The 16864-nt window shown below is 47.6% G+C and overlaps 1 protein-coding gene across 1 annotated transcript in view; it reads right to left on the minus strand.

The window, feature by feature from the left end:
• The window catches only part of LOC141288983 (NACHT, LRR and PYD domains-containing protein 3-like), a 56646-nt gene extending 41961 nt beyond the window's left edge, over nt 1-14685 (minus strand). The window contains exons 1-2 of the mRNA XM_073821179.1: nt 12947-14685; nt 4527-4700 (exon numbers count right to left, since the gene is read on the minus strand). Of these exons, the coding sequence (XP_073677280.1) occupies nt 4527-4700; nt 12947-14685 (1913 nt within the window). The remainder of the gene's footprint in view (nt 1-4526; nt 4701-12946) is intronic.
• Nucleotides 14686-16864: the final 2179 nt, after the last annotated feature.

Genomic DNA, 16864 nt, shown 5'->3' on the forward strand with positions numbered 1-16864 from the left:
ATAGTGTTATTTTCAATGTTACTCAGAAAACAGGGTACAGGTTTAATTCATTTGAAGTACTCCTACTTAATGTTACTCTGTCAGATATGCAAAATAAATCTCCCCTATCTCTTGCTCTGGCTACTGTGTATAGACCTCCAGGGCCATATACAGATTTCCTAAAAGAATTTGCAGATTTCCTTTCTGACCTATTGGTTAATTTTGATAAAGCATTATTTTTTGGAGATTTTAACATTCATGTTGATAATACAAATGATGCATAAGGACTTGCGTTTACTGACCTGTTAAACTCTTTTGGAGTCAAACAAAACGTCACTGGGCCCACTCATCGTTTTAATCATACACTAGATCTAATTATATCGCACGGACTTGATCTTACTGATATAGATATCGTACCTCAAAGCGATGATGTTACCGATCATTTCCTCGTATCGTGCATGCTGCGTATTACTGATGTTAACTATATAGCTCCGCGCTATCGTCTGGGCAGAACTATTGTTCCTGCTACCAAAGATAGATTCACAAATAACCTGCCTGATTTATCTCAACTGCTCTGTGCACCCATAAATAAACATGAACTAGACAAAATGACTAGTAACATAGGCACTATCTTCTCTAATACATTAGAAGCTGTTGCCCCAATCAAGCTAAAAAAGGTTAGAGAAAAACGTACTGCGCCATGGTACAACAGTAATACCCATTCTCTCAAAAAAGAAACTCGTAATCTTGAGCGTAAATGGAGAAAAACTAACTTAGAAGTTTTTAAAATTTCATGGACAAACAGTATGTCCAGCTATAGACGGGCTTTAAAAGCTGCTAGAGCCGAGTATATCCACCAACTCATAGAAAAAAACCAAAACAATCCAAGGTTTTTATTTAGCACAGTGGCTAGATTAACAAATAACCAAACACCTCCTGACCTGAATATTCCTGCACAGTTTAATAGTAATGTCTTTATGAATTTCTTTACTGATAAAATAGACAACATTAGAAATACAATAACAAATATAGACACTACAGCAACTGATACTTCAACATTAGTCATTACACCGGAAGAAAAAGTGCAGTGCTTTACAACTATAGAACAGAAAGAATTAAATAAACTTATCACCACATCTAAACCAACAACATGCCTATTAGATCCTGTACCGACTAAATTACTAAAAGAGTTGTTACCTGTAGCAGAAGTACCGCTTCTTAATATTGTTAACTCATCGTTATCTTTAGGCCATGTCCCAAAACCATTCAAACTAGCGGTTATTAAACCTCTTATTAAGAAACCACAGCTAGACCCTAGTGAACTGGCAAATTACAGACCCATTTCTAATCTTCCATTTATGTCTAAAATTCTAGAAAAAGTTGTGTCTGCTCAATTGTGCTCGTTCTTGCAAAATAATAATATCTTTGAAGAATTTCAGTCAGGTTTCAGGCCCCATCATAGCACAGAAACTGCACTTGTAAAAATCACAAACGACTTGCTACTTGCGTCAGATCAAGGCTGCGTCTCATTGCTAGTTTTACTTGATCTTAGTGCTGCGTTCGACACTATAGATCATGACATACTCATAGATCGATTACAAAACTATTCAGGTATTCAAGGGCAGGCTTTAAGATGGTTCAGATCATACCTGTCCGATCGCTATCACTTTGTGTATTTAAATGGGGAGTCATCGCAGCTAACACCAGTAAAGTATGGAGTGCCACAAGGATCTGTCCTAGGTCCTCTACTATTTTCAATTTACATGTTACCCCTTGGTAATATTATTAGGAAGTATGGGATTAGTTTCCATTGTTATGCTGATGATACTCAACTATATATTTCAACAAGACCAGATGAAACTTCTAACTTAGCAAAGTTAACAGAGTGTGTTAAAAATGTGAAAGACTGGATGACCAATAATTTTCTACTGTTAAATTCAGATAAGACTGAGATATTACTTAATGGACCAAAAAACAGTACACAGAATCTCTTAAACTGCAACTTGCAACTAGACGGATGTACTGTTATTTCCTCTACAGTCAAAAATCTGGGTGTTATATTAGACAGCAACCTGTCTTTTGAAAATCATATTTCCTATGTTACTAAAACAGCATTCTTCCATCTTAGAAACATTGCCAAGCTACGGAACATGTTACCTGTTTCTGATGCAGAAAAGTTAGTTCATGCATTCATGACGTCTAGACTGGACTATTGTAATGCACTACTAGGCGGTTGTCCTGCTTCTTCAATAAATAAGCTACAGGTAGTCCAAAATGCAGCTGCTAGAGTCCTTACCAGATCAAGAAAATATGATCATATTACCCCAGTTTTACAGTCTCTACACTGGCTACCTATTAGGTTCCGTATCACTTACAAAATAATACTTCTTATCTATAAGGCCCTTAATGGTTTAGCTCCTGCATACCTAACTAGTCTCCTACTACGCTACAATCCCTCACGCTCCCTAAGGTCGCAAAACTCTGGACTTTTAGTAGTACCTAGGATAGCAAAGTCCACTAAAGGAGGGAGAGCCTTTTCTCATTTGGCTCCCAAACTCTGGAATAGCCTTCTTGATAACGTTCGGGGTTCAGACACACTCTCTATGTTTAAATCTAGATTAAAGACTCATCTCTTTAGCCAAGCATTCACATAATGTATCTCATAACGTTGTACTTCAGTTACATCTGATCAAATGCACATTAATATTCTTCAGCTTGGGCTAAACACATAATTTTTGTTTGGTTGGAAGTTGGAACAGCAGCTACGCTAATTATTTCTCTATTTGTTTCTCTGTTTCTGCCACGGGATTTCCATCCCGTGGTAACTAGGATTTACACAAGATTCAGTCTAGTGATGGGAAGTTCGGATCATTTTACCGACTCTGATCTTTGAGTCTCGTTCAACAAAATGAACGAATCTTTTTTCGAGTAATTTCGTTCATTTCGTTCATTTACCAAAATATAATTAAAAAGCTACGTGTTACTTCCATAACACATGTATTGCTTATACAAACGTTGATCACACTACAAACAAGACAAAACTATAATGCTATTAGAAACAGAAAAGATTAATTCATTTTTTACCTGGGTCTTCAGTCTATGATTAGCTCCCTCGCCTCTTTCTGTCCCGGTTTGAGTCGCTCGTTCATCACGTGACAGCCCCATATTAACTTAACTAACGCGATCTGAGCCGGAAACAGAATTGATTAGTTCATCTCTCGAGTCTTTCGGGTTTAAGTCGTTCGTTCATCACGTGACAGCCCCATAAGCTTAACCTATGCTGGCTGAGCCGGAAACAGAATTGATTAGTTCATTTCTCGAGTCTTTCGGGTTTGAGTCGTTCGTTCATCACGTGACAGCCCCATAAGCTTAACCTATGCTGGCTGAGCCGGAAACAGAATTGATTAGTTCATCTCTCAAGTCTTTCGGGTTTGAGTCGTTCGTTCATAGTTGCGCAATTGCGCATGCGCGACTGAACGAATCACTCCCGAGACGACTCGTTCTTCCCGAGTCACATTAAAGATTCGTTCAAAATGAACGAATCGTTCAAGAACGACCCATCACTAATTCAGTCTGGATTCAGAAGAAGAGATGATGCCGACCCCTCAGAGGACCGCAGATGATGCCAGCCTTGAAACAACATTCAGCACTACATAATTTTCTTACAAGTTTGATCACAGCACATAATCATTGCAATTAGTGTTCATCATCTGTTTGATTACACACAAATAAACTTGAACAGCATGAATTAATAAATGCTGTAAATGGATCTGCACGTCTCAGACCGTCTTTGTGACACTAACATGTAATTAAGGTGGTGCTATTCATGCAGTAATTCATATGACTCGTAGTTACATTAGTTCTTCATTAGTTCTTGATTAATACATGTCTTAACTAATCTTTAGTTCATAGTCAAGAAATTACTAATTCACGTATTAGTACATGATAATTCATGTACTGTTATTGTAAAGTGTTACCGCTCTTCTATTCTTATTTCACTCTGGAACCTAAACAAAATAATATTTTTGCCAAGAACAAACTGAAATTGAAACATTTGACTTTATTCTGTGTATTTAACAGCCTGTGAGATCTATGAGAGAATGCGGCAGACGAGCACAGACAAGCAACAGAAATTAAGTTTAACTAAACAGAACAAAATTAAATCATAGTCTATATATATATAAAAGGAATGACTATGATGAATAAACAAAATGAAAGGAAAAGACTGAGTGACAAGTATATGCTGCTGAGTTTGGTTCATTTTTGTGTGGCGCGGTGTTCTACAAACAAGTTCATGGAAAGGAAACTGCGATGACAGAAATAGAAGTAAATGTACTGGAGTGTCAAATCCAGGTTTTCCAGGATGCTTGGAAACCTAGATTGTTTTCACATCAGTTTTTTTTAATAGACATTCCCTGCCTTGTTCCCTTGGAAAAACATCACTGATACATTTATTCTATAATATAAATGGGAAAATTGGCTAGCTTTAGTTGTGAATTGGCAATTCATCCACATATTGTAACCTAGTGATTCAGTGAATGTCAAACCTCAGTATGTTCAGCTGACAGTGTGAACTCTTCAGTCCATCATAAATCGTTTCCGCTCCTGAATCCCGCAGGCTATTGCTACTCAGGTCCAGCTCTGTCAGATGGGAGTCTGATGATTGGAGAGCTGAAGACACCATTTCACAGCATGTTTTATCAAGACCACAGCCGTCAAATCTGCCAAAACAGAAGGTTTGTGTTAACGTTGCTGGATGACAATGTAGCCAGAGTGACAACTCAAAAGAGTCAGGAGTAGATCCAACGAACATATTTATTTACAAATGACAGGGAATCCATACAAAAACGCCAGCAAAGTAACTTTAAGAAGACACAAAGACACAGAAGGGCAAACAACTTATAAAGGGTAACTAATCATAGAAGACAGGTGATACAGATGACACTTAAGAAGGACTAAACCAAAGCAGACAGATCAACGGGGGGAGACAATGGGAAAAAACAACTCAGAAACAGTGCAAAGACAAGGCAGACAAGGATACATGTAACATTACACCCTCCTCCTGGTAGGCGCGTCTCGCGCCGTAACAATACTACTGGGGAGGGAGGGTGGGCGCCCTGGAGGCTGCTACGGGAACGGAACGTGGGAGTCTGGGAAAGCCTCCAGGCCGGATCAGAGAGCCATGGCGGGTCAGGGAGATCAGGAGGCCATGGCTGAATAGACAGTTCAGGAGGCCATGGCTGGGTAGACAGTTCACGAGGCCATGGCTGATCAGGGGAGTAGTCCCCCCCCCATTTTCTTGGGGGAACCTAGGGCATAGTCTGCCCAGGAGAGCACGGAACGACGGGGTGGAGGTGACGCCGGCTCTGGAGGGCGCGCAGAAGAGAGCTCCGGCTCTGGAGGGCACGCAGGGAGGCTAGTCAGAACCAGCTGAGATTCAGGAAGGCTGGATGGAACCAGCAGAGATTCAGGAAGGCTGGGCGGAACCAGCGGAGACTGGAAGGCTGGGCGGAACCGGTGGAGGCTCTGGACGGCTGGACGGAACCGGCGGAGGCTCTGGATGGCACCGGCGGAGGCTCTGGACGGCTGGACGGAACCGGTGGAGGCTTTGGAGACAGAACTGGGGGCGTAAAGTCCATAGGGACTGCCATGTCCATGAGGTCTATAATCTCGATCGGGGCTGGAGATTCAGGCTTGGCGGCCATCTTGGCCGGGAACTCAGGAAAGGCAGCCATCTTGGCCGGGAACTCAGGAACGGCGGCCATCTTGCGTGCAGATTCGGACGTTGCAGCCATCTTGCATGCAGATTTGGGCATTGCAGCCAGACTCGGGCGTTGCAGCCATCTTGCATGCAGACTCGGGCATTGCAGCCATCTTGCGTGCAGATTCGGACGTTGCGGCCATCTTGCGTGCAGATTCGGGCATTGCAGCCATCTTGCGAGCAGATTTGGGCATTGCAGCCACATTATGTGCAGACTCGGGCATTGCAGCCATCTTGAGTGCAGATTCGGACGTTGCAGCCACCTTACATGCAGATTCGGGCGTTGCAGCCGCCTTACGTGCAGACTCGGGCTTTGCAGCCATCTTGAGTGCAGATTCGGACGTTGCAGCCACCTTACGTGCAGATTCGGGCGTTGCAGCCACCTTACGTGCAGACTCGGGCATTGCAGCCATCTTGAGTGCAGACTCGGGCATTGCAGCCATCTTGCGTGCAGATTCGGGCATTGCAGCCACCTTACGTGCAGACTCGGGCGTTGCAGCCACCTTACGTGCAGACTCAGGCGTTGCAGCCACCTTACGTGCAGATTCGGGCGTTGCAGCCATCTTGCGTGCAGATTCGGACGTTGCAGCCACCTTACGTGCAGATTCGGGCGTTGCAGCCACCTTACGTGCAGATTCGGGCGTTGCAGCCATCTTGAGTGGAGACTCGGGCGTTGCAGCCATCTTGCATGAGGACTCGGGCATTGCAGCCATCTTGCGTGCAGATTCGGACGTTGCGGCCATCTTGCGTGCAGATTCGGGCATTGCAGCCATCTTGCGTGCAGATTCGGGCATTGCAGCCACATTATGTGCAGACTCGGGCATTGCAGCCATCTTGAGTGCAGATTCGGACGTTGCAGCCACCTTACATGCAGATTTGGGCGTTGCAGCCACCATACGTGCAGACTCGGGCTTTGCAGCCATCTTGAGTGCAGATTCGGACGTTGCAGCCACCTTACGTGCAGATTCGGGCGTTGCAGCCACCTTACGTGCAGACTCGGGCATTGCAGCCATCTTGAGTGCAGACTCGGGCATTGCAGCCATCTTGCGTGCAGATTCGGGCATTGCAGCCACCTTACGTGCAGACTCGGGCATTGCAGCCACCTTACGTGCAGACTCGGGCGTTGCAGCCACCTTACGTGCAGATTCGGGCGTTGCAGCCATCTTGCGTGCAGATTCGGACGTTGCAGCCACCTTACGTGCATATTCGGGCGTTGCAGCCACCTTACGTGCAGATTCGGGCGTTGCAGCCATCTTGAGTGGAGACTCGGGCGTTGCAGCCATCTTGCATGCAGACTCGGGCATTGCAGCCATCTTGCGTGCAGATTCGGACGTTGAGGCCATCTTGCGTGCAGATTCGGGCATTGCAGCCATCTTGCGTGCAGATTCGGGCATTGCAGCCACATTATGTGCAGACTCGGGCATTGCAGCCATCTTGAGTGCAGATTCGGACGTTGCAGCCACCTTACATGCAGATTCGGGCGTTGCAGCCACCTTACGTGCAGACTCGGGCTTTGCAGCCATCTTGAGTGCAGATTCGGACGTTGCAGCCACCTTACGTGCAGATTCAGGCGTTGCAGCCACCTTACGTGCAGACTCGGGCATTGCAGCCATCTTGAGTGCAGACTCGGGCATTGCAGCCATCTTGCGTGCAGATTCGGGCATTGCAGCCACCTTACGTGCAGACTCGGGCATTGCAGCCACCTTACGTGCAGACTCGGGCGTTGCAGCCACCTTACGTGCAGATTCGGGCGTTGCAGCCATCTTGCGTGCAGATTCGGGCGTTGCAGCCATCTTGCGTGTAGACTCGGGCGTTGTAGCCACCTTACGTGCAGACTCGGGCGTTGCAGCCACCTTACGTGCAGACTCGGGCTGGACGGAACCGGTGGAGGCTTTGGAGACAGAACTGGGGGCGTAAAGTCCATAGGGACTGCCATGTCCATGATGTCTATAATCTCGATGGGGGCTGGAGATTCAGGCTTGGCGGCCATCTTGGCCGGGAACTCAGGAACGGCAGCCATCTTGGCCGGGAACTCAGGAACGGCGGCCATCTTGCGTGCAGATTCGGACGTTGCAGCCATCTTGCATGCAGATTCGGGCGTTGCAGCCATCTTGCGTGCAGATTCGGGCATTGCAGCCAGACTCGGGCGTTGCAGCCATCTTGCATGCAGATTCGGGCGTTGCAGCCATCTTGCGTGCAGATTCGGGCATTGCAGCCAGACTCGGGCGTTGCAGCCATCTTGCATGCAGACTCGGACGTTGCGGCCATCTTGCGTGCAGATTCGGGCATTGCAGCCATCTTGCGTGCAGATTCGGGCATTGCAGCCACATTATGTGCAGACTCGGGCGTTGCAGCCATCTTGAGTGCAGATTCGGACGTTGCAGCCACCTTACATGCAGATTCGGGCGTTGCAGCCACCTTACGTGCAGACTCGGGCTTTGCAGCCATCTTGAGTGCAGATTCGGACGTTGCAGCCACCTTACGTGCAGATTCGGGCGTTGCAGCCACCTTACGTGCAGACTCGGGCATTGCAGCCATCTTGAGTGCAGACTCGGGCATTGCAGCCATCTTGCGTGCAGATTCGGGCATTGCAGCCACCTTACGTGCAGACTCGGGCATTGCAGCCACCTTACGTGCAGACTCGGGCGTTGCAGCCACCTTACGTGCAGATTCGGGCGTTGCAGCCATCTTGCGTGCAGATTCGGACGTTGCAGCCACCTTACGTGCAGATTCGGGCGTTGCAGCCACCTTACGTGCAGATTCGGGCGTTGCAGCCATCTTGAGTGGAGACTCGGGCGTTGCAGCCATCTTGCATGCAGACTCGGGCATTGCAGCCAACTTGCGTGCAGATTCGGACGTTGCGGCCATCTTGCGTGCAGATTCGGGCATTGCAGCCATCTTGCGTGCAGATTCGGGCATTGCAGCCACATTATGTGCAGACTCGGGCATTGCAGCCATCTTGAGTGCAGATTCGGACGTTGCAGCCACCTTACATGCAGATTCGGGCGTTGCAGCCACCTTACGTGCAGACTCGGGCTTTGCAGCCATCTTGAGTGCAGATTCGGACGTTGCAGCCACCTTACGTGCAGATTCAGGCGTTGCAGCCATCTTGCGTGTAGACTCGGGCGTTGTAGCCACCTTACGTGCAGACTCGGGCGTTGCAGCCACCTTACGTGCAGACTCGGGCTGGACGGAACCGGTGGAGGCTTTGGAGACAGAACTGGGGGCGTAAAGTCCATAGGGACTGCCATGTCCATGAGGTCTATAATCTCGATCGGGGCTGGAGATTCAGGCTTGGCGGCCATCTTGGCCGGGAACTCAGGAACGGCAGCCATCTTGGCCGGGAACTCAGGAACAGCGGCCATCTTGCGTGCAGATTCGGACGTTGCAGCCATCTTGCATGCAGATTCGGGCGTTGCAGCCATCTTGCGTGCAGATTCGGGCATTGCAGCCAGACTCGGGCGTTGCAGCCATCTTGCATGCAGACTCGGGCATTGCAGCCATCTTGCGTGCAGATTCGGACGTTGCGGCCATCTTGCGTGCAGATTCGGGCATTGCAGCCATCTTGCGTGCAGATTCGGGCATTGCAGCCACATTATGTGCAGACTCGGGCATTGCAGCCATCTTGAGTGCAGATTCGGACGTTGCAGCCACCTTACATGCAGATTCGGGCGTTGCAGCCACCTTACGTGCAGACTCGGGCTTTGCAGCCATCTTGAGTGCAGATTCGGACGTTGCAGACACCTTACGTGCAGATTCGGGCGTTGCAGCCACCTTACGTGCAGACTCGGGCATTGCAGCCATCTTGAGTGCAGACTCGGGCATTGCAGCCATCTTGCGTGCAGATTCGGGCATTGCAGCCACCTTACGTGCAGATTCGGGCATTGCAGCCACCTTACGTGCAGACTCGGGCATTGCAGCCACCTTACGTGCAGACTCGGGCGTTGCAGCCACCTTACGTGCAGATTCGGGCGTTGCAGCCATCTTGCGTGCAGATTCGGACGTTGCAGCCACCTTACGTGCAGATTCGGGCGTTGCAGCCACCTTACGTGCAGATTCGGGCGTTGCAGCCATCTTGAGTGGAGACTCGGGCGTTGCAGCCATCTTGCATGCAGACTCGGGCATTGCAGCCATCTTGCGTGCAGATTCGGACGTTGCGGCCATCTTGCGTGCAGATTCGGGCATTGCAGCCATCTTGCGTGCAGATTCGGGCATTGCAGCCACCTTACGTGCAGACTCGGGCGTTGCAGCCACCTTACGTGCAGACTCGGGCGTTGCAGCCACCTTACGTGCAGATTCGGGCGTTGCAGCCATCTTGCGTGCAGATTCGGACGTTGCAGCCACCTTACGTGCAGATTCGGGCGTTGCAGCCATCTTGAGTGGAGACTCGGGCGTTGCAGCCATCTTGCATGCAGACTCGGGCATTGCTGCCATCTTGCGTGCAGATTCGGACGTTGCGGCCATCTTGCGTGCAGATTCGGGCATTGCAGCCATCTTGCGTGCAGATTCGGGCATTGCAGCCACCTTACGTGCAGACTCGGGCATTGCAGCCACCTTACGTGCAGATTCGGACGTTGCAGCCACCTTACGTGCAGATTCGGACGTTGCAGCCACCTTGCGTGCAGATTCGGGCGTTGCAGCCACCTTACGTGCAGATTCGGGCTTTGCAGCCATCTTGAGTGCAGATTCGGACGTTGCAGCCACCTTACGTGCAGATTCGGGCGTTGCAGCCACCTTACGTGCAGACTCGGGCATTGCAGCCATCTTGAGTGCAGACTCGGGCATTGCAGCCATCTTGCGTGCAGATTCGGGCGTTGCAGCCATCTTGCGTGTAGACTCGGGCGTTGTAGCCACCTTACGTGCAGACTCGGGCGTTGCAGCCACCTTACGTGCAGATTCGGGCGTTGCAGCCATCTTGCGTGCAGATTCGGGCACTGCAGCCACATTATGTGCAGACTCGGGCATTGCAGCCATCTTGAGTGCAGATTCGGGCGTTGCAGCCACCTTACGTGCAGACTCGGGCTTTGCAGCCATCTTGAGTGCAGATTCGGACGTTGCAGCCACCTTACGTGCAGATTCGGGCGTTGCAGCCATCTTGCGTGCAGATTCGGGCACTGCAGCCACATTATGTGCAGACTCGGGCATTGCAGCCATCTTGAGTGCAGATTCGGACGTTGCAGCCACCTTACCTGCAGATTCGGGCGTTGCAGCCACCTTACGTGCAGACTCGGGCTTTGCAGCCATCTTGAGTGCAGATTCGGACGTTGCAGCCACCTTACGTGCAGATTCGGGCGTTGCAGCCACCTTACGTGCAGACTCGGGAATTGCAGCCATCTTGAGTGCAGACTCGGGCATTGCAGCCATCTTGCGTGCAGATTCGGGCATTGCAGCCACCTTACGTGCAGACTCGGGCATTGCAGCCACCTTACGTGCAGACTCGGGCGTTGCAGCCACCTTACGTGCAGATTCGGGCGTTGCAGCCATCTTGCGTGCAGATTCGGACGTTGCAGCCACCTTACGTGCAGATTCGGGCGTTGCAGCCATCTTGAGTGGAGACTCGGGCGTTGCAGCCATCTTGCATGCAGACTCGGGCATTGCAGCCATCTTGCGTGCAGATTCGGACGTTGCGGCCATCTTGCGTGCAGATTCGGGCATTGCAGCCATCTTGCATGCAGATTCGGGCATTGCAGCCACATTATGTGCAGACTCAGGCATTGCAGCCATCTTGAGTGCAGATTCGGACGTTGCAGCCACCTTACATGCAGATTCGGGCGTTGCAGCCACCTTACGTGCAGACTCGGGCTTTGCAGCCATCTTGAGTGCAGATTCGGACGTTGCAGCCACCTTACGTGCAGATTCGGGCGTTGCAGCCACCTTACGTGCAGACTCGGGCATTGCAGCCATCTTGAGTGCAGACTCGGGCATTGCAGCCATCTTGCGTGCAGATTCGGGCATTGCAGCCACCTTACGTGCAGACTCGGGCGTTGCAGCCACCTTACGTGCAGATTCGGGCGTTGCAGCCATCTTGCGTGCAGATTCGGGCGTTGCAGCCATCTTGCGTGTAGACTCAGGCGTTGTAGCCACCTTACGTGCAGACTCGGGCGTTGCAGCCACCTTACGTGCAGACTCGGGCGTTCCAGCCACCTTACGTGCAGACTCGGGCGTTGCAGCCACCTTACGTGCAGACTCGGGCGTTGCAGCCATCTTGCGTGCAGACTCGGGCGTTACACCCATCTTACGTGCAGACTCGGGGGTTGCAGCCATCTTGCGTGCAGATACGGGCGTTGCAGCCATCTTGCATGCAGACTTGGGCGTTACTGGGTTGAGGGAGATTATGGAGCTTTGGAGGATCTCAGGATGTTCGGGACGTGGCAGGTGGTCTGAGATGTTGGATCGGTATGTGGCAGTTCTTGGCTTCAGGTAAGCTGACGCGATGTGGCGTGTTTCTGAGGGGGCTGGACGATGCGTCTGACTAGCATTCTCCATTTGTTCTACTTTGAAATTAGAGCAGTTTAAATAAAGAATTATATTGATTAAATCAATCAGCGGATAATCGTGAACAGGTAGATCGCATCTGATTGTATCCTTGTCCAGCCCCAACAAAAACACGATGCCGAGAGAGGCATCGGACCAGCTCACCAGATGGTACAGCTCAATGAAATCTGTCACATACCGTTCCAACTCTCGTCTGCCCTGCCGCAAGCTCCACAGCCTTTCCTCAGCCGTCATGTTTTGGTGTCTTCTTCTGTTAACGTTGCTGGATGACAATGTTGCCAGAGTGACAACTCAAAAGAGTCAGGAGTAGATCCAACGAACGTATTTATTTACAAATGACAGGGAATCCATAAAAAAACGCCAGCAAAGTAACTTTAAGAAGACACAAAGACACAGAAGGGCAAACAACTAATCATAGAAGACAGGTGATACAGATGACACTTAACAAGGACTAAACCAAAGCAGACAGATCAACGGGGGGAGACAATGGGAAAAACCAACTCAGAAACAGTGCAAAGAAAAGGCAGACAAGGATACATGTAACAGTTTGATTGATTTAGATTATTTTCTGATGTTCAGTGTTTTTGCAATGACTTATTTTATCCTTCATTATCAAGACACTAATAATTTTACATAATAATTTAATATTTAATTGTTTAGCGATGTAGAATAAAATATTTGATCAAAAAGTAGTCAGTAAAAATTACTTACAGGGCTTTTCTGCAGCATCTCACAGCTGGAACGAGTCTCTTGTAGTTTGCTTGTGATGATGTGAATGTCTTCGGGTTGAACTCATCCAGCACCTTCTCTGACATCAGCAGTATGTAGGTCAGCACTGTGCACATTGAAGATGAGAGGTCTCTTTCTGGATGTTCATCTGAACTGAGGTATTTTAGGATTTCATCATATAATGAATGATCCTTGAGCTCAAGTAAGCAGTAGAATAGGTTGACTGAAGCTTCATCTGAGATAGAGTAGCTGTCTTGTTTTTGTTTAATGTATGCAGTTGTTTGTCTGATGCTGTCTGTGGTGTCTTCAGTGTCTGTGATCAGACCCTTGAGCAGGTTTTGACTGGATTCCAGTGTAATGCCCAACAGAAACCGCAGGAACAGGTCCAGATGTCCTCTCTGACTCTGCATGGCTTTATCAACAGCCTTTTTTAGTAGCTCCTGCAATGTGATATTTTCTTCTGGCTCATCAAAGAAGAACTGAAGCTCCTGCATTGTCTTGTTCAGGTAACAGAGAAACACATGCACTGCAGCGAGGAACTCTTGAACACTCAGATGCACAAAGGAGAAGACCTTCTTCTCATAAAGTCCCTTTTCCTTCTTAAAGATCTCAGCGATCATTCCTGTGAACTCAATGTCTTTACTCACATCAATACCACATTCTTTCAGATCTCCCTCATAGAACACAATGTTTCCCTTCTTTAGCTGTTCAAACGCTAGCTTGGCTAACTTTAAAATCATTATTTTATTTGAGTCTAAATTCTTTGCACATTCTCTTTCTTCTTGTTCATCATACTTCTGGTTCTTCATGTTCATCTGTATCAGCAGGAAGTGGATGTACATTTCAGTGAGTGTTGTGCTGATGTTCTCCTCACTGTTCTGGTTAAGAATATCCTGAAGTACTGTAGCAGTGATCCAGCAGAACACAGGAATGTGGCACATGATGTAGAGACTACGATTTGTCTTAATGTGTGAGACGATTCTGTCAGAAAGACTCTCATTGGTAATTCTGTTTCTGAAGTACTGCTCTTTCTGTTGGTCAGTGAATCCTCGCACCTCAGTAATCAAACCTACATACCGAGACGGGATTTGATTGGCTGCTGCTGGTCGTGATGTCACCCAGACCAGAGATGATGGAAGCAGCTTTCCTTTGACCAGATTTGTGAACAGCACATCTACAGATGATCTTTTCGCAACATTGTTCAACATTCTGCTTTGAAACTTCAAATCCAGGTGACTCTCATCAAGGCCATCGAATATAAAGGCAAGTTTACATTCCTTATATAACTTGGTTTTCTCCAGGCCCTCAAGTTCAGGATAAAATTCCTGCAGAAGCTCATGGAGACTGAAATCTTCATTTATCATTAAGTTAATATCTCTGAATGCAAGCAGGAACACACAGTGTATATCCTTATTGGCTTCTCCTTCTGCCCAGTCCAGGATGAACTTGTGCACAGAGACAGTTTTTCCAATGCCAGCGACTCCCTTGGTCAGCACAATCTTTTCATCATTGTTTTCCCTTAATAATGTAAATATATCATTGCATTTGATTGGTTTGCCCTGTGTTTTTTTGTTCTTGTGGAAAGCATCATCAATCTTCAGAATCTCACGTTCCTGATTAACATCTTTCATATCTCCCTCTGTGATGAAGAGTTCTGTGTAAACAGCCTTCAGATGTGCTTCGCCTTTGCCCTCAAAAATACGTTCTGCTTTCTTCTTCATTTTTGATTTGTGAGTTTCCAAAAAAAAATTTAGAATCAAATCTGCTGTTAAAAAAAAAAAAAAGATTAAGTTAATAAAACATAAGGGGAAAGCAAAAACAGATTTCATTGTTTGTTTGTTTTTTTTAAGAAATGTGACAAAGCTTTTGCATCAGCATGATCACTTTAAAATTTATTCACCATATTGTAATTAAATAATTTTTGAAAGTAACACCAAAGACTTTAAATATGAGAAGATACAGCACATCTAATACTTGAATGAGAGAAAGTGCAAAGCACAATTTGGTGGAATAGTCAGTCTAGTTAGACCTGGTGACACTGTACATCACTCCTCACATTTCATCTCTTTTCTAATATTAATACTGCTCCAAACCTGATTTGTCCAACATCATTAATAACACCATTGCATGGCAGAGTTTAGGTCATTGCCCTGATAATCTTACACTAACTGATTTATACAGTGAAAACTGTGAAAAAAAAAAAACAGTTTTGAATACGACTGATTAGACCTTGTTTTTCGGCATGTTTCTCTGCAGTCTCTAAGAGTTTTTGTGGCTCTTTGAAGAGAGAGAAAAAGGACAGAAGTTAAAAATTGTGTGACAAAATATACAGATACATGTCTGCCTATGATCAATACCACCTTAAATAAACTAAGATATTTTAGAGGTGTCTCACATTCCTCCTGAATTTACCATGAGTCACCATTCACTTCCCTTATGTTCAGTCAACATAGAGAACATGTGTGAGTGAAGAAATGTCACACAGCTTCCTTTGTATTTTAATAAGGAGTTACTTTATCAAGTGATGTTTGTTTTCTTGTTCTTTTTCCCAAGTGCCATGTTGTAATTTTTCTTTGTTCAAGGTTGTGTTCTATATTTGTTATTTGTAAATGTCTTTAAGGAGTAGTTCACTTCCAGAACAAAAAAATACAGATAATGTATTCACCCCATTGTCATCCCAGATGTTCATGCCTTTATTTCTTCAGTTGTAAAGAAATTATGTTATTTGAGGAAAACTCTTCAGGGATGTTCTCCATACAGTCAACTTTAGTGGTGGACCGAGAGTTTGAACTTTCAAAATGCAGTTTAAATGTAGCTTCAAAGGACTCTAAAGTAACAATCCCAGCCAAGGAAGAAGGGTCTTATCTAGTGAATATCGATTGGTCATTTTCTAAAATAAAAAAATCATTTTTTAAATATTGTTTAACCTCAAATGCTGGTCTTGTCTAGCTCTGCAAGTACTCTGTGTATTCCAGTTTAAGACAGTTAGAGTATGTCAAAAAACGTCTCGGGTTACGTATGTAACCTTAGTTCCCTGAGGGAACGAGACGCCGCGTCTGAAACGCTATGGGGAAACGCCATTGGCGGGCCGCACTCTGAATCATGTCTAACAACCAATGAAATGACGGGAGTGACGTCACAGGCGCGGTGACGTCATCGACCGGGAAGTATAAAGCACGTGCGTTTGACGCCCGCGGCAGCTCTTTAAGGAATGAAGCGAGCGCCGCAGGGTGCGGGAATTATGGTCCGAGACGCGGCGTCTCGTTCCCTCAGGGAACTAAGGTTACATACGTAACCCGAGACGTTCCCTTCCGGGAACTCGAGCCGCGTCTGAAACGCTATGGGGAACGAGACTACCAACGCCCCCATAATTTCCACACCTTGCGCTGTGTCAGGAAAAACAAGGTGGAAAGAAAAGGAGCCCTTGTCTAGCATTCCGCGGACAAGAAGGCCCTGTGGTCCTCGGCCCTCGGGCACACGAGGATAGGTAGTCTTCCTCTGTCTGGTCGCCAGCCAGAGCGAGAGGTACTCGGCGGCCCTCAGGCACACGCAGAGTCTTAGTCCTTTGTCTGGGAAATAACCAGAACAAGAGGGACCGAAATGACCACTGTCTAGCATTCCGCGGACAGACGGTGTAAGGTAGTCCTCGCACTAAGAGGACAATGCACTCGACCTCGAGAGTGCTCCCCGGCCCGCAGGCACACGGGGTTCTGCCTCTGCTTCTCTGGTCGCCAGCCAGAGCGAGAGGTACTCCGCGGCCCTCAGGCCCACGCAGAGTCTTAGTCCTTTGTCTGGGAGTAGCCAGAACAGGAGGGACTGAAATAGCCACTGTCTAAGTGGTAGGAAAGGGGTCCTCGGTCCTTGGACCCACGAGGACAGAGTACTCGACCTCAAGGTACT

Source organism: Garra rufa, chromosome 16 (genome assembly GCF_049309525.1).
Source record: "Garra rufa chromosome 16, GarRuf1.0, whole genome shotgun sequence".
Classification (NCBI taxonomy): domain Eukaryota; kingdom Metazoa; phylum Chordata; class Actinopteri; order Cypriniformes; family Cyprinidae; genus Garra; species Garra rufa.